At 43.6% G+C, this 23,760-nt stretch overlaps 1 protein-coding gene across 2 annotated transcripts in view; it reads right to left on the bottom strand.

Moving 5' to 3' along the window:
• Positions 1–1,137: 1,137 nt before the first annotated feature.
• robo3 (roundabout, axon guidance receptor, homolog 3 (Drosophila)) overlaps positions 1,138–23,760 on the bottom strand; it is a 103,252-nt gene continuing 80,629 nt past the window's right edge. The window contains exons 12-27 of one of the 2 annotated variants that reach the window (XM_078266133.1): positions 21,469–21,635; positions 21,214–21,335; positions 20,261–20,477; positions 19,542–19,666; positions 16,959–17,142; positions 15,481–15,720; positions 15,153–15,192; positions 14,799–14,938; positions 13,893–14,174; positions 12,867–13,014; positions 11,451–11,669; positions 10,172–10,371; positions 9,909–10,016; positions 7,667–7,834; positions 5,856–5,998; positions 1,138–2,014 (exon numbers count right to left, since the gene is read on the bottom strand). In XM_078266133.1, the coding sequence (XP_078122259.1) occupies positions 2,003–2,014; positions 5,856–5,998; positions 7,667–7,834; positions 9,909–10,016; positions 10,172–10,371; positions 11,451–11,669; positions 12,867–13,014; positions 13,893–14,174; positions 14,799–14,938; positions 15,153–15,192; positions 15,481–15,720; positions 16,959–17,142; positions 19,542–19,666; positions 20,261–20,477; positions 21,214–21,335; positions 21,469–21,635 (2,515 nt within the window). In that variant the 3' untranslated portion in view covers positions 1,138–2,002. The remainder of the gene's footprint in view (positions 2,015–5,855; positions 5,999–7,666; positions 7,835–9,908; positions 10,017–10,171; positions 10,372–11,450; positions 11,670–12,866; positions 13,015–13,892; positions 14,175–14,798; positions 14,939–15,152; positions 15,193–15,480; positions 15,721–16,958; positions 17,143–19,541; positions 19,667–20,260; positions 20,478–21,213; positions 21,336–21,468; positions 21,636–23,760) is intronic. The other variant, XM_078266135.1, reaches the window with a different exon arrangement.

Here is a 23,760-nt window from a genome sequence, read left to right as displayed (position 1 = left end):
CCGTCGACAACGGAGCAATCCCAGAAGTGGAACGTCGAGCATATAGACTAGGATCTCTCTCAACGGCTAGTATGGCCAGGAGCGAAAAAACTGTTGCACGTACACATGGGCATGAGAGTGTTATTTCAGTATTGAGTTGAACAAATGTAAACCTATTGTTCTGTTGTATGGTTCTGTTTGGACGTGTTGTGCCTAATGTGTTTGCATCCATTGCTCTCTTGCTGATTCAGCATGTATCTGTGTAGGTGTAGTAAGAGAGGCTGAGGGAGTAAATGTCCTCCAGTATCAAAGGCCAGATCACTCATCGTGACTCCACTGTTGTCCTTGATGTGATGTTGTAATGGCACCACGCCAGATAATGGAAGGCAACAAGTCACAGAAAGAACAGACATGACTCATGAAACACGGAGTAATCTAAAAAATGCACAGCTCAGAGACCTTGTCTTTTAACATATGAGGCCCTGCATGGACTCACACCTCCTTATTTATCGGAGCTTATGACACCATATACACCGGCACGCTCTCTCCACTCCCTTGATGTACTACACAAAAAAAAACTTTTTTTAAGAGACTTAGAGTAGGGATCGATCGCCACTGGTTTTTCAAGGCCGATAGCGATTATTAGTAGTTAATGAAACTGAAGTCAAAATTAAGATTTTGGAATGTTACAAACTCCAAGTAGAACTACATAAAGCAGGTCATTAAAAATAAATCCAGCTCCTCTGGCTCCACCTACAGCCTGGAGTGGGATTTGCAAAAATCCACAGCTCCCTGTTCAGATGCACCAATAACTGCATGTCAATCACTGTTCATGCACACACATTCATTCTCCCTCGTGGGGGGAGGGGCTTAGGAGGCCATTTTGGGCTTTAGCAGAAAGGGGGGAGGGACTGAGAAGTTGTCGAAGTTCAAATTCTTTGGCTAAGTCCTGGATCTTCCCAATCCTACCTACAGCACCTTTAAGTCACTCAGTGGTCAGTCAAACTGAAGCAGAGGGACAGACACAGAGCTGTAGCCGAGCCAAAGTACAACACTTTTTAATTCACTTTATCGGTTATCAAGCAAATACAACGCAGAAACAGGTCATCTCAAACTGCCAAAAAAACGGCCCGATAATCAAGTAAAGCTGCTCCAAAAAAAATGAGCGCAGGCTTGCATCAGCAAATGTATTTTATTGTACATTTACAAAACAACAAGAGTACAAAAAAGTCAGTCCACAGACATTTTTTCATTTGTTTTGGAAGGAGTATATGCAAATTCATGGCTGGAGCAAACAGTCCCTCAGACGAACGTGGGGGGAGGGGTTACAATCAAACTTTTATAAAGCTTGTCTGTCTGCTGGCACACTGGAACGTTTTGCTGCAGAGAAACCAAAGGGAACATAGAAAAGTGTGACATTCTTAGCGGACTAGATGGGTGCAGGGGTCCCGGTAGGAAGGCGTCCCTCCGGGAGCGAGAACCCGCTCATTTTGGCTTTTCCACCGGCCCTCTCAACCAGCAAACACACTTTGTGCTTCATATTTTCTGTTGTTTTTTCTGTCACAACAAGAGAGTGCAACAGTAGTTTATGCTTTTCCAAAAAAGTATACATTTTGACAAAAAAGGTTGGCACATTCAAGAAGACATGAGCTTATCTTTTTTTTTTTTTAATAATAACAGACTTTTTTTTTCTTTTTTTTTTCTTACGTTGTTTTCGTTTTTATCCTCATAAATACAATATACGTCTCTTTCCCTGTATCCAGAGCTCACAAAAGAACAGTACAGACACAGGTATTTACAAAGCAAGGGAGAGGCATGAACTCTGTTTCTCATAAATAATTGTAACTGTAATACCCTCAAAAAAAAAAAAAAAGAATATGATGTAAAGTCCGTTGTAGCTTTCTTTCACAGCAAATGACACAGAGTCTAGTATCCTGGGACACAAAACGTGTACTCTCGTCCAGCTCTTTGAGTCCACGGTGGAAAGATGGTGGATGACAGAGGCAGCGAGTCACTGGTGTCCTTATCTCATTTCCTGGGAACACAGAAATGTTTTAACGTCAGTTCAAATGACACAGAACATGGCTCGATTTTAATAAATCAAGGCAGATGTCGGCTCATGTACTCATGTATTAAAGTGATGGTCGGAGTAATTTCCCCCTAGGCTGCTTTGCACCTTGACCTCGAGCCAAACAACCCCCCATTTTTCCCCTGGTTATAACGTTGGTCGAGTTAGTGTTATCAGCTGGTTAGCTTAGTGCAGGCGCTAATGGATCCACGTTTGTATCTTGTAAATTACCCCACTAATAATGCCCAGAATGATACCAAACGTCTACAGTAGTACAAATAGTTTCTGTACTTATAACAAGAGGCATTATAAAGTTTGTAACTACACCAGAAGTATGTAGTAGTAGTATGTAAGTACTGCGCGATAGCGCCGATAGCGCGGTAGCAGCCGAGAGGAGTATCCATCAGGCAAGTGTTATTTAAATATACTTCTGGTGTAGTTACAAACTTTCTAATGCCTCGTTTTATTAGTACAGAAGCTATTTGTACTACTGTAGAAGTTTGGTATCATTCCAGGCATTATTAGTGGGGTAATTTACGAGATACAAACGCGGCTCCATTAGCGCCTGCACTAAGCTAACCAGCTGATAACACTAACTCGACCAACGTTATAACCAAGGGAAAAAAGCTTATGGGGGGTTGTTTGGCTCGAGGTCAAGGTGCAAAGCAGCCTAGGGTGAAATTACTCCGACCATCACTTTAAGCAAAAAGCTGGGAGCAGACTGCATTGAGTAAAGATTGCTCTGTATTCAGGGGCAAGGACTTCAACCTGTTCCCTCTCAATCTGGGCCCTAGTGCCCAACAATGATCCATTTTGTACAGTTTCACATGTTTTTACAGGGTTTCTGCAGGTTTCACCATGCCATATTTAAGACTTTTTGAAGACCTTTTTAAGACCATTATGAATGAAGTTTAAACAAATAAAATCCATTTTACGTCTGTGGTACAATCCGGAAGAGACCAGTAACACCAATGCTGATTGGCTGCAAAATAAGTTGCATGTTGGTCTCATTTGTAATACAGCGAATTATATAGAATATAGACTAGAAAGAACTACACCACGGGATATAAAAAAAATAAAAACATTCTAAAGCGCTGCGAGAGCATTTCAATGAGCATTAGAGGTAGCGTTGAATGGACGTAGGGAAATTAAGACCTGTTTAAAAATACTTAAGACCTAGAACACAATACTTCAGCAGAGTCACAATACTTCAAGGACTTTTTAAGGCCTACAACTTTTGATTTTGAAATTTTAGACTTTTTTTTTTAGACTTTTTAAGACCGCGCAGAAACCCTGATTTAAGAGCAAGTGCACATGCTTCTTAACATGGCTTTCCATGGTGTTCCTGAGGATGCTGAAACACTTCAGCTATGGGTTGTATTTCCATAAGCCATGCTATATATCAAATATACACAAATCACTAACTGTGACTGTTGTAAACCACAAACAGAAAATGAAGTTAACGGTCTACAGCTTTCAGCTCTCTGGTGAAAGTCGGTTTCAGAAGGGAAGTGCTGCTGCACACAGACTTTGCTACAGCACAAATCTAGCCGTGACAGTTTGTAATATTCAGGAATATGCATGTCATCCATGGTGACTGTCATTCTGTCCTCTTTCCTTTATAGTCCTGCTGCGTACGCATGTGTCAAACAGCATACTGCTAATAGAAAGCTAAGAGAAGAAACAGAAAAATATATTCTGCGAGAAGAGGAGAGGAGGAGGATGGCAGATCTGCACTTAATCATTTGTTGGTTAGTTTAGTTTTATTTTTTCATTTCTTTGTTCAAACATCATCACTCACTTCACACCCAGCGTCACTTAACAGAGAGGATCGGTGTTCATGATAAACTATAGGCTTAAAGGTGAGAAACAGAAACATAACTTCAGAAATCTCAAATGAAAGCATGTTTTGGTTTAGTGACATTGTGCTCTAAGTAGAATCTAACTAGCAGTCGAGTGTGTCTAATTCTGTATGTGATATCCCCCTTCTGCACACATGTGTATTGTGTCCCCAGCCTCAGAGCTGATGGAACAGACCCGAGGACAGGGACAACCGCCTGGCTGTCCGCCTGGGTCAAAGGGCAAAGATAGCAGTCAGCGGCACCACAGGACCAGGGGGTAACCTAACCCAGGCTTCCTGTAGAAACACCCCAAACTTTATAGGGAAGCTTTCATGTCCCCGGCAAGGCGTGAAAAGGCCAGTAAGGGTCAGCTAGGGGCAGTGAGGGGGGGTGAGGTGTTCCTTACTGCTCCACAGGGGGGTGACCTGAGAGGCACCAGATACAAGGGAGCTCTATGTGGGGTGTTGAGAGCAAGTAAAAGGGCAATTGTGTGTGTGTGTGAGTGAGAGCGTGTGTGTATGTGTGTGTGTGTGTGAGTGAGAGCGCGTGTGTGTGTGTGTGTGTGTGTGTGTGTGTGTGTGAGTGTGTGTGTGTGTGTGTGTGTGTGTGTGTCTCATGTTTACAAGTTACCTTGCTACATTCCCATGTCAGTTGTGTGTTGAGGTCAGCGTGGGCTGACCCGTGACAGGGCCATCCTTTCCCAGGATGCTTTATGGTGACGCCTCAGGTTTCAGCATTAAACTTAACTTAACTACAGCACTAAAAGAAAGGATCAAAGCTCTCATTTCTCATAAACCTGAGCGTGTGTCGCTGTCTTCGCCATGTGACTTGGCATACTTACTAGAACTAACTAGCTGCTAGTAAACTCAGATTACAAGTTTTCATTCCCCTCCGCTCCAGTGAAAACCATTTATCTCCAAATTCGGTGCCGTTACATTGGATTTGTTTCCTGATAAACTGAAAGATTAAGTCTTCTTTATGGGTTTTGAACATTCTCCTACTTCTGAAGCTAAATAAACTGTTTAAAAACCCTTTTGGAGCAGCAGGACTTTTACTTGAGAGAGGCTTTTTTTTTTAATTATCCTTATTAAAAGTGAAATCATTTTAATTCTAATAAACTTCTCCTCTGTAAGAAATAAAGCATCCTATCCAAGTGTCTCCATCACAGTGAGACAAGTTTTTCTGCACCAATACAGGACACTTTGTATGTACTATCCATATATATATATATATATATATATATATATATAATGCCATGCAAGGAGCAGGCCTGCCCATTCAGGTTGGGTATGGTTTGGGGTTTTTCCCGATACCGGCACTAAAACAATACTTTTAAAATGCTTTCTATCAGCTCCAACCTCTGACTACCATTCATGTTGAGGGACATGTCAAACCCTATTTGGAAGTGTTGCCTCACTACTGTAGCATTAAATGCCCGCAGAGCTTTCCATTCGGCTGGCACAGCTTGTTCTACCATAAAAAGACACCAACTGGTCGCTAGAGGGCCTATGGGGGGGTGCATCTAAAGGAGCGCTCCAACAGTGAAGTGTGGCCTCAGAAGTGTACTCCAGAGAGAGAGAGAGCAGTGGGCATTCACGCTTAACATTGTTTCTTACTGTAAAGCCTATGCTGAGTATACGGTAATGGTAGATCTGTATGTATGAGCCTGGGAGCATGTTGGTGTGTGTGTGTGTGTGTGTGTGTGTGCAACAAGGGAATGTAAAAAGCTCTTTTCATGTGCCTGCACGTATGCGATTATGTGTGTTTTATGGAGCGCAAGTAATGATATGTAGATAAAACTAAACCACATGAACCTCTCCATGGCAGGAAGAGTCTTTGTTCCCACGCTCATACATATCTAAAAGCATCAATTATTTAAAACCATTGGAGGTGAAAAGACAACTTTTTTTTCTCTTGCATAAAACCGCAGGGGAAATGATAAAGTGGTTGGCGTCGCGGTATGGTACCTCGTTGTGTTTCCTGGCCGAGTGGAGCCCCCTGGAGCCCGTGGAGCCTCTGGAGGAGGAGCTTCCTGTGGTCGAGCAGTTACTGGACATCTGACTCCTGGAAAGGTACCCGGCCTTGCTGCCGTACGGCATCATCTCCTCATCTGGGGAGGCAACGGTGAAAAGATTGGCTTAAGCTTTTATGAATTTAAAAGGCAGTGCTGTGTGTTAGTGGGGAAATGAAGCTTGATATATACAACTTCTCCAGTGATTCATCTGCTGGAGAAATGACAGTAGGGGTGTAAGAAAAAATCGATACACTTGAGTATCACCATATTTTATTTAGCAATACTATTTATATACTACAATTTTCAAAAACGCAATATCGATTTTTTAAAATTTCTTTTTAGTTTACGTGCAAAAATATTCATGTAAGACAGTGGTTGACGTTAATGTTGTGTTTAAACCCCCTACCGCTAGATGGCTATGCTGATACACACCTAACAGTGCCTAACAGTGCCTGACTTTTTGCTAGAAGCTAACAATGTAGCTATGGCTGAACTTTGGCCTACTTTAGCATATAAACATTAGCTCACTAAGAAGCTGGGAACCACAATCCCAAACTGGCAGTTTGAGTTTCTGTGTACTGAATTGTTTACCTAAAGTAAACTTCTTTGGCTTTTGTGAACATCATGTCTTTTTTTGAAATGTTTTAAATTTTTTTAATTATACTTCCCAATATATCGCCTTATCGCCGTATTGAAATATATTGCAATATATTGAATCGTGACCCATGTATCGTGATACGTATCGTATCGCCAGATTCTTGCTAATACACAGCCCTAAATGACTATGTTAATATATACTGTAGCTGCTCTAGGTATGATTTTTCGATGCTAAAACACCCCTATAAATTCATTTTATTTGACCATATTAAATTCTGCGTTGGGTATGGTTATTAACTCCATAACTATTGCTTTGAAAGCATAAGTAGATTTTCTGCTTTAGAGAGGCATCATCTTGCAGGATTTCTGGATTTTCTAGACCACACCTTGTGTTTTCATTTATAGACTCTATATATTATATTTCCAGTTGCATTTATAAACACTTACACTTTTTGTATGCTGTATATGCATAGCTATTTGTTTTTTTTTTCACCTGTAATAATATGATATTGTAAAGTTGGGGCAGGACATGCTTCTACATGCTCCTTCTCAAACTCTTTTCTTTAATGGAACCGGATTGATTTGGATACGATTGTTTTATTCTTATGTTTTATTACATTTTTATCTCGTTTAAAGTATGGTGATTGTTCGAGATAAATAAAAAAAAAAAAAAAAAGTAAACTAAACTCAGTGGATAGACAGGAAAGGTGGGAGAGAGATGGGGGACGACACGCAGCAAAAGGGGCCGCAGGTCAGACTCAAACCCGGGCCGCCTCAAAGGACTCAGCCTACATGGGGCGAACGCTCTTACTGGGTGACCTTCTGAGTACAGCTACATGTTATAAATGTGACAAAGGCATAAGGAATGATCTTGCAACCAGTCATGGACAAGACTTGGTGTTCCAGCCAGTCTCATCTGACCCTGCCTCGTAACCCTGGAGGAGAGAATACTGCAGTGCAGCAGTGGGGCGTGGAGAAGGCTACATCCGATCGTGGTCACAACACATTTGACTCAAGTGCTGTCTTCTCATCCCATTTCTGATTTCTCCAAGGAGTGAAATATGTCAGAAAGAACGTGTACTCTCTGTGCTTGAATTAGCTTCTGCTACCCTGGAACTGAATTACTGTGGGACTGAAAATACTTCACTCCGCAAAACTTTGTCTTACTGTCGGTGTGTCTTTGTCCCGAGCCTTTCCGTTGGTGGCTACTGCTGCTGTATTCGCTCCTCTCCAGGGAGGACAGAGCGCCGTTTGCCACGTTGCTGGCCTCCACGCAGCCCTGGGGGCCGTGCAACCGGTCCTCCCCTGGGGGCGGCTCCGGAGGCGGGGGCAGGTCTAAACAATGAAAAGTGGAGGAACAAAACAAGGCATGGAGAATGAGTTTAGAATATAAAGAAGGTTCAGTCAATGCCGTTAAGCTCATTTTAGTGCCAGGTTTCTGTTTACATAATAGCTTGCTTTGAAAGCATTTTGTTTTTCCTGTGCATAATTGAGAGAACCCAAGAGACTAGTACCGGCGTTGTTTTCCTTTAGAAAATAGGGGTACATTGAAATTAACACTGACTTTCTGCTTTTTCAAATGAGGGTTCTGATTGTGTGCTTCACAGCTGTGTGCTGTTTAACAGGTTATTGGCTTCACAATGCAGTGCAGCTGTAGATAATGATCATCTCCGATCCATTTGTGAGATGTTATCTGGTAACCGTATGACGTGTGCAGTGTGTCTGTATGCTAAGATTACAAGTCAAACCCATGTATATATATCCAGAACAGTACATCTTAGCACAACGGAGCAAAGTGCACTAAATACACCAGCACTTCTGCACATAGCACTTTAATTATCACTTTTTAAGATGTCGTATTGTCTGTAAAGTCACAAGTGTCCTTATTTTAAAGGTGCTGTAGGTAGGATTGGGAAGATCCAGGATTTAGCCAAAACATTTGAACATCAACAACTTCTCCGTCCCTCCCCCCTTTCTGCTAAAGCCCAAAATGGTCTCCTAAGCCCCTCCCCCCACAAGGGAGAATGAATGTGTGTGCATGAGCAGTGATTGACACACAGTTAGACACCCCCCCTGGCCCTGATTAGTGCATCTGAACAGGGAGTGGGGGATTTTTGCAAATCTCACTCCAGGCTGTAGGTGGAGCCAGAGGAGCTGGATTTATTTTTAATGACCTGCTTCATGTAGTTCTACTGGAACATAGGGTCAGTTTCAGCAGATATGACAGAAAGGGAGTTTTATAAGGCTTACCTACTACACCTTTAAAATCCTAAAACGTTTTGTTGATCTTATGTTTATATGTTGATTTGATGAATGGTATTTCTGTTACATGTTTGTGTTGTGAAGCAGTATCACTATGCCCTGGACAAACCCCCCCTGGGGACAATGAAGTGTATTCTATTCTATTCCAGGCTCACATCTGAACAGAGGTGTGGCGTTGTATTCAATCACTGATAGTGTTGCAGAATATCAGTGTGTCTGTGCTGGATTATTATGGGGTGGATTTATTCACTCACTGACAAAGAGCAATGAATAGGAACAGAAAATAACCGTGGACATAGGGCTGGGCAATATATCGATATTATATTGATATGGTGATACTGTATACGACTAGATATGGTCTTAGATCTTGGATATCGTAATATGACATAAGTGTTGTCTTTTTCTCCATACCGCCCAGACCTATGTGAACATGAGTTTTTCTTTTCAGCTACTGAGAACATTTTACGTCCTAGGATAGCAACAGGTCCTCCAAACCATATGACAATATAGGTTGTCTGTTCCTCCCCTCTAATACGACCAACAGGAGCATTTTCAGTCCTCATATCTAAACCAGAGAACCCAACGGCTGCGGTTTTAAGCATAAAGGTCGCAGTTTTAACCACGTCGTTAAAGTGGTGAGGTTTAGGCACAAAACCTACTTCGTTACCGTCAGAAAAACATCAAATCGGACGTCACGTTCCTTAACTTCGGGAGCACAATGATTCACTTCCTGTTACGCTGAACGTGATGCAGCTTTGTTCCGTAGAGTTTAAAAAAAATTGCCGTTTACTTTTATTTTCAAACGGGACACGGACCTCCGTCTCCTAGGTGAAAGTCCAGTGTTAGTTTGACCTACCCCAACCTGCGCAACCCATCTTGCACTCTCATACTTCCTCACCTTACTTCCTGCTTTGCTCCCGCCATAACTACTACGGCCACTAGAGGGCACCGCCACTAGAAACGTTAATATGAGTCATAATTGCTGCTTGAACAAACAACCCATTAACCCGTTTACGATAGTGCCATTGTCACGTTTATGCAGAACTTTATGTCTGAACACTTAGTGAATTTCAGAAACCAAATATCTCAATGTCAATCCCCTATCTCTGAAGTGAACGTATTTTAATCCAAACTAGAATCCACTCACCTCCTTGTACATCTCTTCTGTATGCTGAACCCTTAGACACCTTTTTTTTCACTCGTGATTTTTGGTTGGGAGTAGTGCATGGATCTGCTGGGGAGGAGCGACTGGGCACTGTATGTGTAGAGGGGAACAAACTATCAGAAAGTGTTTTTTTTCCATACTGAACAGACATGGAGTATTTGATGTATTCAATGCATATGGCTCAGTGAGTCCGCACAGTTCTAGGGTGAATGCAGACATGAATGTAGAGCTTTCAGTCACTTTACCGGGTGTAGTGGTGCTGACGTTGTCTTCATTCAGAGCTGGCCCCTGGCTGTGGAGGCAGCGATGGGCAGGACTTTGGCACTGCAGCGTGCCAACCTCTGATGAGCCGTGATGCTGTTGGCCGGAGAGGTTGGGGTTGGACTGGGTGAGCAGCGGGCTGGGTGCCTGGGGAACTGGCACCGGACCGCACGGTAACCTTCTGCTGTGGGAAGTAAGGGCAACGTGTAACTGGAGAGAACTAATCTCACTGCAGTCAGAAGCTACATATTTGCTTCAGAGTGAGGGATACAAAACAAATTATACATTTTGAGTATTATTTTTCTCCTCTGTTTGGCTATCTCTCCTGTTATGAGTTTATTTGCATGATTGTTTTTTAAATGGATAATTTAGCATCTGGCCAAGGGATTAGCCATTTGGCCAACAATAGTCAATGTGCATTGTTGCAGACAGTGATGAAGTTTTTCCTGAATATGAAGAAAATGACTGAGGTAGATGTGTACCTGTGCAGCTACAGTGTCAAAATGCATTATTAAAATTACACTGTGCATCTTCACACTAAGTATCCAAAAAGAAGTCTATGAGAAAATGAGCCTACTTTATACTTGATTTATTACCTCAGTAAACATTTTCATAATGAGTTTATGGTCTCACTCGCTAGTTTCAAGTCTTCTTCAATACAGCATGATGTTCATTTAGTAAATTATGGTCCCATTTATTTTAAAACAGAGGATAAAGCAGGGGATGCTTTAGGGCCTGTCAATCAGGAAAGAGGCTTAGTCAATGCTAACCATGCTAACATTAAAATAGACCTCAGCTCTTTTTTGGGTGCTGTCCATGTTTTCATCCTAAACTTAACTCGCTTCAGAAGGGTTGAAAATAAGCAAATTTTTTTAGCATTTAGCTTAGCGCAGGGCCATTGCAACTGGCTTGGCCGTGACACCCCCCCTCCCCTCACCCTCCCCAAGCTCCATCTCGGTTTCAAAAAACTAAGATGGCGACAGCCAAATTGCCAAACTCAAACTCAAGGCTTCGATGGGTGATGTCATTGCTGCTACATCCATTATTTTAAGAGATCTGATCTAAATAACTTGATGTATTCATTACAGTAAAATCTCTGGGGAAAAACATGAAGATCAGTAACAAAACAAAAGTAATCCACAAAGCAGAAAGGAGGTTTACATTAAGTAAAGCAGATGATAATGTGTTGGTTCATGAGAAGAGTTCCCATGTGAAAACAACACAACCATGAGCTACCAGTCAGTGGCGAGCCTGTTGACGTACCGGGACAGCTGCTGGCCATCTGGCTGGCTGAGGCGGGGCAGGTCGTTGGGGGTGCGGCTCTCCTCGTGGGGCGACGGGGTGAGTGTGGCGGTCGACTGATGACTGTAAGAGGTGGCTGGGGAGGAGGCGTTGTTCCACTGCGGGGCAGAGGGTCCATCCTCGCAGCCCTCAATCAGGTAGGTCCTCTCAGGCAGGGGGGGGCACCACTCCTCATCCGAGCTACAAAGACAGAGAGCAGTGTTACAGCTGGAAGGGAAGAGATGGAGCTGGATCTGATTTGTGTGATCTCTTGTGTTCTTGCCTTACATCACTGCTTTGCACAAGCAATCCATTTCATGCTGCTATCTGACATTACCATGCATTACCATGCTGCTAACTCACATTACCATGCTGCTATCTGACATTACATTACCATGCTGCTATCTTACATTACCATACATTACCATGCTGCTATCTGACATTACCATACATTACCATGCTGCTATCTTACATTACCATGCTGCTATGGCTGGCCAAGAGCCCATTCAAGCCCATTTCCAATTTTTTTCCAAATCGAGGCACCAATCACAACCGTTGAGGCGGGCTTTACACGATGACGATAGCTCAGCGACGGCAAGCAGCTTTTTGTTTACATTCAACATGACGGCCACCGAAGTGCAGCAACCCGTTGATGCTGCTGTCGCTGCTATGTCACCCGGATCGTTGGTCTGATTGGTTGAAAGACTATCCGATTGCGCCCAGAGGCATTTGAGCGGCGTCCGTTGGTGACGCCCCTTTGGAAATGGGCTGTGAATGAAGCTTCCCCAGACCCACTCACAGCTACTGAGTCAACTGAGAAGGGTCTGGTGTCAACCAGGCTAGAAGAGCTGCTGAACTGATTTTCATTGTACTCTGAGCACAAAGACAATACAGATGTATCTATCTATCTAATTATCTATCTATCTTAAAATACATTGTTGAGGGGCCTGTTGTCTCACTGGTGCCTTCGTTTCTAGCTAGCTATTAGGCTATTTAAACATTAATATGTTCTTTCAGAGTCGACTCCAGTTAGAGGGCCTAGCCGTTGGCAACACTGTGGGAGGCTAAGCTTCCACCTAGGTGGGATTGCTGCTACGCGCGTACTGAATCATAGTTTGCTCTGAGGTTGCAGAGAGCGACTGGTAAGGAGGAACACAGCAAATTGTGTTTTAAGGGTGGGGAAAACAGCTTTAATCACTAAAGCAATTGACCAAGGCCGAGGTAATTGAGTTGTTAAAGCCAGAGGCATAAGAGTCACGTTGGGCTCGATACTTAATGTGCCTGTTAGAGGTGACGGTAAGTCTAAATGATGGGGCAGCAGTGTAATGCTAAGTTAGAGAGATGTGTGTGGGTGTGTGTATATGTGAGAGAAAGACAGGGAGAGGGAGTCTGACTAACCCGATGTCCATGTCCTCGTGCTCTGGAGGCAGGTTGTCCGGTTCACAATGCTCCAGCTCTCCAATGGGGGGAGGTGGCGGCAGCGCCTCCATCCAGGTCAGAGACGGGGTCTTGACAGCCTTACCCATCGCCTTCTGCTTGGGCTTACCTAGAAAACAGACAGAGGAGCACAATGATTCACTTGAAGAAGATACTTTCTCACATTTCCCAGCAGGCCCGGATCTGAAAGACATGGCTATGGATACGAGAGAAGGGCAGCAACATTTATTAAAAATAAACTATTTTCATTTGACCCTTCAAGAAAGCTTATTTTTCCCATGTGCAGCACTGAAGCTTAGTCAAGCTCATTTATTTAAATGTAGAGGTTAGGATAGAAATACAGACAGATAAATAGCAAAGAAAGTACTGTTTGTAGAAAATAGTAGGCCTGAAACTATTTTTCGTTGGCCATTAATCTCATTATTTTCTTGGTTCATTATTACTTTTGGTGGAAAAATGTCAAATTTCAAGTCCAAGGTAACATCTATAGCTTGTTTATCTGACAAAAAAAATACCAAACCTTTATCCAAATTTTCAGTTTAATGTCACATACAACAAAGACAAACTAGGTAATTATTGCTTAAATATATATAATATTATTTTTGCTTAAAAAATAACTTGATTATCAAAATAGCATATTACTTTTTTCTTGCATTACTAATCCTTTGATTAGTGAAAATCCTATAGAAAACCATTTAATGATGAAGAATAGGAAGAAATGTACTGATCATAACAGCTAAGAGCTTAAGAAAAAAGAGAGGTCTTATTTCATTTTCATAGACTGGAGGCTGACTGGTTTTAACTGGGAGCGTGGAATGAGGCGTAGTGATTGGTCAGTAGAGCTGATAGCTCTGCAAATAGAATGGGTGGAGGCAATTGGACATGAAACTGGTGCCAGACAACGCATTGCTTTTAAACACCAGCGCTGCATGCTGGCTCTGTTGCTAAGCTGTATGATGTGTGTGTACTGAGCAGAGAGCTCCTCACCACTGCAGCGGTCTGGCTGGGCGTACTGCGCTCCAGAGGGACCGGGCTGGGGGATCCAGTGTCCGCCATCCTGCTGCTCGCCGCCGTGGGCCGGCGCCTGCGTCTGGTTGGTGAAAGGCATGATGGAGGTGGAGGCGTAGGGAGCCGTGGAGGTGTGCTGGGCGTAGGTGAAGCCGTGCAGGTCTTCGTTGGTGGCGTTGATGGTGCTGTAGATGGGACCTTCGGTGGAGCCGCCCATGCTGTACTTCTCCGTCTGATTCAGGTAGTTGGAGATGCCGGCTTCTGCACGGGACAAAAGATGGACGTTGTATTCAGCACAGTTCTCTGGCTTTGTTTTGAGTCTCAGCTCTAGGGGTTGATGCATAGACTGTATAAGTGAAGCCAAAACATCTGGATCGCCCCTGGTGGCTGGCTGCAGTATATGTCCTAAACCCTGCCCCCTCTATGTTAGCAGATGGGATGTGGACCAAACAAAAATAAATCAAGTCAAGTCCAATCATTTTTTCCCAAAGATGGCTTCTGTCATTTTATGTAGTTGTGATCACGCTGATGTGTGTTCAAGTGTTCATTTTTCTGATAAGTTTGGTTTTTATTAGTTATTTGATGCTATAAAAACGGGGTGAAACGTCATGATTGACAGCTGGGCTTGACTCGCGATTGGTCGGGCGGGTGTAAGGGCGGGGCTTTGAGACCTCCGGGTATTTTGGCTTCACTTCTGTACAGTGGGAGGAAATGGGGACGAGTCATTCATCAAACAGAGCTGACAATAGACTTTAAGTCTATTGTCAGCTCTGTTATCAGTGTACTTAATGATGCTTCAACTTGATAAGAATATCTGCCACAACAGCTAGTCCATAAGCACGATAATGAATAATAAAACTATTAGCTCATTAAGCAGCATCCTACCATTGTAGTATCTCTCAGCCGTGTCGTGGTTGGCGGTGCAGCAGTTGACTGCCTCTTTACCGCTGTGGACCAGGTTGGTGGTGGGCCAAGAGTCTGCCAGCCATGGGTAGTTGCCCATGTTGCCTCCCAGCACACCGGACCTACAGAGACATTCTGGCATTAATTTAAGACATGGCGGGACACAGTACAAAGGCAAAGACTGTCCAGATGGAAATACAGAGAGAACAGCAAATCAAAAGCTGGACAGACAGCGAGAAACATTCATAACAATCAGCCCAGTCTGTATGGATTGCTGTAATTTAAACAGAACACAGGCCCAGGGTATGAATGTACTGTGGCATATTATTTAATTACCTTCCATTGAGTCCTGTTCCCTCTCCATGAGGGAAACCAACTGCAGAAGACAGAGAGAAAGAGAGTGATGAGAGGTACACTGACTACACTTTGCTTTCAATTTCAAATATCCAAAAAGTCAAGACAATGCTTATATTATCCAAGATCAGCTGTTGTCATTTCCACAGAAACTATTTTTAAGGTTTGGTTGTTAAATAAATCACACTTGCTCCCAAATCCCGAAATTTTGCCACAATCTAAAAGCAGGTACGTGCGAGGTATCACAGCAGACGGCAGACACAGAGTCAGTAACAAAATATCATCTTCCATGTGGCTCCTTCTTCCTGACCTGCTGGTGTGTAGGCGAAGGAGGCTGTGTAGTGGCTCAGCTCCTTCCTCTTCTTGCGGCGGCAGTAGATCCAGACGCTGAAACCCATCAGGATGACCCAGCACGCTCCGCCGATGCCTGCGATGAACGCCGGCTGCTTGACCACGTCGGTGATCTGCTCGGCCAGACTCACGCTGCTCTCCTCGCCGCTGTTGCCAGTGGTGCCGCCGCCTGGCATGGATGGCTGCTCAGCTGGCAGCTCTGGTGGAAGAAAACAGGAGGGAGGAGGGCAAAATAAGATAACATAATTAGAACTGAGGGACAACTACAGATCATTTGAACATTTTCTACGTTGATCTGTTTTCCGTATCGTTTAGACAGAAGAAACCTATACAAAGCTAACCATGTGTACACAGTGAGATTACCCACATAATACATGAATGAGCCTAAAGTAGGTAAGAAATGATAGAAATAGGGTAAACACGGGAGTCTACAGGCACAGCATTTGCATTTTGCTAACTAGCACTAGAGACAAAGTACAGCTGATGAATGCCATTCATTTTGCAAGTATTTGGCAATTTTGACCTGATGATGAAATTATAGCGACTGGTTTACGCTCCTAGCATGAAAAGTGAATGGACCACTGAAGTCATCAGGATTCATCCTCTGGAGACCACAAATGTGTGTACAAAAATGCCATGGCAATCCATCTACTGTATCTATTGTTGAGATATTTCAGTCTGGACCAACGTGGTGGACCGACTGCCTGACTGGACTGGAGATACCAACTGACCCGCTAACTGATGATGACGCTATCTGTTAATATCTAAAGAAAAAGAAACACGCTGAGATTATTTTTACCTTCTAACTTCTAACTTTCTTGTAGACAAAGGGTTGTCTGTAATAGTGAATCTACAGCTGTTTTTAATAATAATAATAATAACAATACAATTTATTTACATAGCGCTTTACATGGTACTCAAAGACACGCCTACCAATCGGAAGGTCGGTGGTTTGATTCCTGGCCCTGCAGTCAAAGTGACCTTGGGCAAGACACTGAACCCAGAGTTGCCCCCCGATGCTACGCCATCGGTGGGTGAATGTGTGTGAAAGTGTGTGAATGTTTATCTGATGAGCAGGTGGCACCTTGTATGGCGGCCTCGCAAACCAGTGTATGAATATGTGTGAATGGTTGTGGACTGGAATTTACTATGTTAAAGTGCTTTGAGTAGTCGCTAAAAGACTAGAAAAGCGCTATTATAAATACAGACCGTTTACAATAAAAACAGATGAGGCGATAAAACAAGCACATTAAAAGCAAGTGAAACAAAGAAAGCAGTAACTAACAGTGGAGAATATGTGAGACTATTGGATGTGGAAGGCTGATCTGAAGAGGTGTGTTTTGATGAGTGATTTGAATGTGTCAGTGCAGTCATGGATGTGTATGAGTTCCAGGGGGGGAGAGGGGGCTGTGATAGCTTTTGCCATTGAGGACTCACTGATGAGGACGGACACCGGCTGACTGCGGGTGCCGATGCCGGCGCCGGTCACCGCCGCCACCTCCACCTGGTAGAGCACGCCGGGCATCAGGCCTTGCAGCGCCGTGGACAGCGTGTTTCCGTCCACCGTCTTGTTGATGTAGTAGCGTGTCTGGTTGTCGCCGCCGCTGCCCACGCACCAAACCTGTCGGGATACATAGGCGTGGCACTGCGTTTATTATGCTGCTCATTTCAGTCTCCGGTTTGTTTTTGTTAGAGATGGTCCGATACCTTTTTTTTTTTTGCTTCCAGATACCGATTCCGATACCTGAACTGACGTATCGGTCGATACCGAGTGCTGATCCGATACCGGTTCATATATTTTATTATGTTTTGACAGCTGTATACTACCATGCCTGTATGGATGTGATATGATTGCTATCTTTGTTGTATGGTCTGGCTCGGGTTCAACTTTTTGTGAAACATGAACAAACACAAACAATGAACGCCACGGAACTTTCTCTTACTATCCAGTTTCACAGTCAGTCATAACAGAAAAAGAACATAAATAAACAAATTTTTTCAGGGCTCAGTTACGTGGGATCTGATCACTGCATAAACACCAGTTCTTTCCGATACCAATACCAGTGTTTTAAGGCCCTGACACACCAACCCGACAGCCGGCCGTCGGCAGAAAAGGCAGTCAGACTGATCAGTCGGCTCCCCGAGGTCAAAAAAGTGCCTCAGAACACACCGAAACGACGCCAACTTTAGTGTACGTTCTGCACGTGCGCAAGACTTAATACGTCCCCATAACAGCAGGCGGAGCTAATCTGTATTGTCGCCCAAAAAATGAAAACCGGAAATGAAGAATGCGTCACGTGGGTCTGGCTTCTCCTGAATTTCAAAGCCGACCATTAATGGCGGCTCGTTCAGAATAGGATCTCGTATTTTACGAAAATAGTTCACCGAAACGTGTTTCTGAAAACATTTTAAACGAGAAATAGGCCGTGAAGCTGCTGAATCTGTCTGTTTTTGATCAACAAAGGTCAGTTTGAAAGATTTTCGTCAGATTTTGAGAGGCGTTCGCCACGCTAACATAAGTGCACTGATTCGCTAGTAAAGGGCTAGAACTCCTCCAATCAGATTGGTCATTGAGTCCGACTGCCCGCCTTCCGATTCAACATGTCAAATCGGTCAAAATGAAGGCCGACGGCCCCTCCGACGGACGACGGCACGGAACACACTGAACAGACTCGAGTCACCGACCTCGCCAGACTGTCCGACGGCCGATTATCGGGTTGGTGTGTCAGAGCCTTAAGGCAACATCTCTAGCTTTTGTGACACTTTTAGATACTGTAAGTCCACAATGAGAGTGTATTTGCATTTCCAATCAGTGATGAAATAGCTAACTATAGGCTGCAACATTTCATCAGTTGGATCAGACAGATATTAAATGTACAGTAGTCATTGGACTTGACCATGAACCAGTGTGCTCTACTCCACGTTTGAAGTCTTACACTTCTACTTACTGCCTTAGGGTTTTTCTTTCCCTGTGAGTTTTTATCTCTGCGTAGAACCTGAATGTACAAAGTATTAGGGTCATCTAGAGTTTGTATTCCAACCTCTTGTGACTGTCCAAAATCCTCCAATAACCAGTGTTGGGAAGTAACTAGTTACATGTAACACATTACGTAATTTATTTAAAATAAAAAAAAATAAAGGTAACTGTGAAAAGCTAGGCTATGTGTTGAACAATATTCATTTTGTAATTTTGCTTTGCATGTATTTTTCGTGCACAATGTCTTCTTTTGCCATTTTCAGCCACAGCCGTTGCTGTGCTATGCCATGCTATTCTGACGCTTTGGATTGGTTCTCCTGTTTGAATTTGCAGCGCAACCCGTCTCCTCTCAAGCTATTTGACAGTTGCCACTATGGCTACGGATAAAAACGCGATCCAGTGCTGGAAATAAAAAAATTTAAAAAAACATGTCATACAAAAAATCTGAGAAGGGTTTGAACATAACCGCGCAATGCAAAGAATGCTTGCCAGCAGTCAAAACCCTCGATGTCCAACCTCAGGAAACATGTGCAGGTATGTAAGTCTAGTTACTGCAAGCAGTCATATTAAATGAAGGAGGGAAGACATGCTTTCCTTCTGTGTGACACACCGGGCTTCTAATGTGTACTGAAGACCTATTTTAGCACTTTATTTTGCTTAGTGCATATCCAGTAGTTTATATTTAATCACCATTCATAAAAAAGTAATTAAATATAATAAGTTACATTACTTTGATAAAGTCATTGAAATGGTTACACACTACTATTACATTTTAAATAGGTTAACTTGTAATTGGTAACCTATTATATTTCCAAAGTTCCCAACACTGCCAATAACCCTCATCTTCCTAATTTGTATTGAGTAGAATTTGAATTCAAGAAACCTTATTATTCTAAACATTTTGTGTATGAAGTGCAGGTTTTGTGTAGAAGGGAGCTCCTCGCGTGCTGCAGTAGTAGCAGTTTTTGTTAGCAGCTTTGTGCTATGTGTCTAGGTGTTTGCTGCCTTCAGATGAATCCCAGTGCTACTGCTGGTGTGTTTACCCTGTACTCCTGGATGACGCCGTTGTGCATCTCGCTGGGTGGAGGCTCCCAGGAGACGCTGATGCTGGAGCTGTTGCTTAGCTTCACCGTTGCCACTGTGACAGCTCTGGGTGGGGCACTGGGGACTGAGAGAGGCGGGGGACAGTCATTTAATCAGCATACTTACAGTCAGCACAAAGACTGTGGTATTCATGAACAAGTGAGTACAACTAATGTAAAACTGAAAATTGCTCAAGGTAATAAAAGTGAGGACACATAAAAAAAAAAAAACACAAAAAAACACAAGTCAGGAAACATTAAAGAGAGCTGCAGCAGCAGGGAAAATTGTTTCATTAAGTGCTTTAAAAAGTTAAAAATGTTTTTTTTGCCAGACTAAGCTACTCAGGCAGGTCGATACAAAGTCTATAAGTGCTGATGGCAAAAAATGCTCACTTGTTTTTAATCTAGAGTTTGGATCCACCAATACAAATGTGTGGAGGCTGAATTTAATAAAAAAAGAGTAATCGATATAGATGAACCCAAATTGCGGAGGACATAAAATTAACCCCAAAATGAGATAACATTACTGAGATTCATGTGGTGTCAGACAGGCTAATGAACAGCCATTTTCAAGGCCCTGCAGTGTCAAAGAAAACCTACGGCAGCCTAGTTTATTAAAGAAGTCTTCTTTGAATGTCTTTCTGGTACATGCATGTTTCAGAAGTCCCCGGATTCATTACCCTCTTCTGGAGTCCGAACCAGTAACGTTCGACTGTCCTTTCCCTGGAACTCATCAAAATAGGGACGGATCTTGATCTCGTACTCGGTTCCTTTGAGCAGGTTGGGGAGAACGGTGCTGCGTTCCGAGGGGGAGTTGATGTCCTGGAGGAGCCAGGTTCCCCCGCTGGGGCGGTAGAAGAGACGGTAGCCCTGGACGAACTGAGACTGACGGTCAACCTTGTTGAAGTGAGCGGGGATATGAGAGGAGAGATGGAGTTGAAGTAAAAGAGTTCATTTTCCCACTCCCTAACTCTAACTGAACCCTCAAATGTTCCTTCTCTAAAGCAAACAAAGATCTACTTTGTTGGATTGTGGTGGCACCTAAATCGTGGTTACAACAGGGGCGGCCTCTAGCTTTGAATCCGACCTGCTGCCCTTTGCTGCGTGTCATCCCCCATCTCGCTCCCCCCTTTCCTGTCTATCCACTGTCACTATCTAATAAAAGGAAAAGCCCCAAAAAATATTCTTTAAAAAAAATAAAATCGTGGTTACAACAGCTGCCGTGGTCCTGCTCTACGCCCTGCTATGCCCTGCACTGCTACTACTATTAGTTCTAGTCATAGTTCTATTATCTGTATCGGTACTATAATTGCCACTGTTCATCATACCAACTGCTATAATTATTATGAATCATATTTCTGTATTTCTGTATGTAGGTATCAGTGTCCCAACCGGCAGGCGGCAGATGGCCGCCCACCAAGAGTCAGGGTCCGTCTGAGGTTTCTGCCTGTTTGAAGGATTGTTTTCCTCACCACTGTCACAGCAAATGCTCGCTCTTGGGGGGAAATGTTGGGTCTCTAAATTATAGAGTGTGGTCTAGACCTACTCTATCTGTAAAGTGTCCTGAGAGAACTGCTTTTGTGATTTGATAATATAAATAAAATTTTTATTGAATCTACAAAGAGCCACTCACAGTCCAGGACACTCGGATGGAGGTTGTTGTTAGCGTGAGCGGCTCTTGCAGCTGGACGGCCACCTCTCCCAGCTCCCTCTGCACTTGCCTGTGGTCTACTCCCTGACCCGTAGGACTCACATCTGAGGGGAAACACACATATCCACTTCTGCTTAGAGTGCTGCTGCCAATGCATTAGCACCATGACGTGGTCTTTTCTTCACCATCCTAGATATGAGTCATGTTTTATTTGGTGTGACAGCGGCGCAGACTGACCTTGTGTTCTGACGGGCTCAGAGATGGGGCTCGGGTCGCTCAGGCCGTAGGCGTTGACAGCTCGGACAATGAACAGGTAGATGGTGTTGGGGAGAAGGCCGGTGATCGTGTGCGTTTCCATCTTGACCATGTCGGCTACAGTCTGCCATGTGCTGCCTGCTGATTGGCTGTGAAGGGATAGAAGGAAAAACTGATGTACAGTTTGGAATGCAATATATTTGTATCCCTTATGCACATGGCATGTACTGTACGCCATTTGCAATTTAATTCACCAATTCACTGGAGAGTTGAACAGTGGTGGAGAAAGTATACCTCCCTATACAGAATAATCAGAGTAAACGTACTCAATGCAGAAATGACTATATCTAGATGATCTAGTATTATATCATCATGTTGTTATTACTTGTGCATTACTGTGTAATTTGCTATTTACTCTTGTAGTTGCTTAAGGCTACATCTACACTATTATTATTACATTTTTAAGCGGCATTTTGAGACACAAGAGCTTTAGCTCCAGCAGCAGAACTAATCTGCGTCCATATTAACACGTCTGACAACACATATCACATGACCGTTCACACACACTGGGCATGTGCCGGTGGAAACAGGAAGCAGATTGTCTGACGTTACTCTGTGGTTAAAAATCATGGATGTAGAAGTTGAAAAGACAGAAAATACTTTGGCGAAAGAACAACGGTGAAAAGTAAGAGCAGGGATTTATTATCTTGGAGAGACAGCGAGGTGGAACTGTTACTGAAAGGTCTGTAAGCTACCTAACCGATAAGACGTGCAGCAACCTTTCCAAAAGTCTCCGTTTGTGCCCGTCCAGACTACAGAGCAACGCTGGAGTTTTCAAACCAAATGTCTCCGTTTTAGGGGCTTGCAGTACTGTGGACGTGAGGTGTAAACGTAGCAAAAGATATACATTTTTGAACCAAAACGTAGTAGTATAGCTTTAGCCGGAGGTGGAGTACAGTATTTGCCTCTGAAATGGCACAAGAAAATACTAAAGCAAGGTACCTGAAATGTGTACTTACATTCCACCACTGAACGACACCATACAAAGTTTCATCAGGAGTGCTTTGTGATGCTGATTTGATGTGCAGCTACACAATTCAACCAATGCGTGAGGAGATCCCTAGGCAATAGCTGGATCCATTTGTGGCTTCCTCTAATATTTCTTATTTGGTAAACAATGGCAGATATGAGCAAAGTCACTCAGTACAGAGAAGTTTGTGTTCACTAGAAGATGTCATCCAAATGATGCGATTTGCTGTCCTGATGAATAATGTATTGAGGCCTGTAAGACGGCACAGCTGCCAGCAGGAAATGAGGGCATGTTCTTAGCCTTGTGGCACTCCCCCAGATGTATTATCCCGCCACCTCTCAAACCCGTCCCCCTTTCTTCCCGTCTCTTCCTGTTTCTCTGTGAATTTACTGTCACCTTGGCAGAGCAGCAGTCACAAAGGCCCCCCCAACCATTTGTTTGACACTTTCAGATTTCCCCCAAGGGTACTTTGGGGGTTTGAGGTGAACTAGCTTTAGTGCTGAACTGCACAATAAGACCAAAGAGGACGACGACTCATGAATACTCATCTTGTGTGTGTGTGTGTGTGTGTGTGTGTGTGTGTGTGTGTGTGTGTGTGTGTGCAGGCTGCCCCGTGCTAAAGCTGGATTCAATGTAACTTTGTGGAGAGCTGCTCAGAGGGAGTTCACACACTCACACACAAAGCTGTGGTCCCAGAAAAAAAAACATGACTGCAGTCTCAGCAGGAGAATGGAAAGACTGCCTTCGTACATTAAATAAACACGATTACACATTGCATATGTACACATACACACACTCTCACGCATGCACGCACACCCGCACACACAGCAGGAGAACCTGATTGTTGTAAGTCCCAATGCGGTCTCACTGTCTTGTAAGCCTGTTGAATCTACTCAGCAGTGTATCTTGTTCACACACACACACACACACACACACACACACACACACACACACACACACACACACACACACACACACACACACACACACACACACACAGAGAAGCCCCAACGCTCGTTCTTCCCTGTGCTCCTACAAACACACCTTAGTACCTCAGGCAAAAAAGTGTTATTGCAAACATCACACCGGTCCCCTTCTGCTGCTTTATAGAGAATCAGTTTGCATTACTTGGAAACGCTCTGCCGCCGCCATGGGCCACGGTGGACGTCTGGATCTGATCAAGCTCTGCCAGGTGTCCCCTCTTTATCGGATTGGAAGGACACATTTCCCCATAGCGCTGCCTA

This window comes from Sander vitreus, chromosome 13 (assembly GCF_031162955.1).
Source record: "Sander vitreus isolate 19-12246 chromosome 13, sanVit1, whole genome shotgun sequence".
In the NCBI taxonomy this organism is placed as follows: domain Eukaryota; kingdom Metazoa; phylum Chordata; class Actinopteri; order Perciformes; family Percidae; genus Sander; species Sander vitreus.
This window is presented reverse-complemented; position numbering and strand designations above follow the sequence as displayed.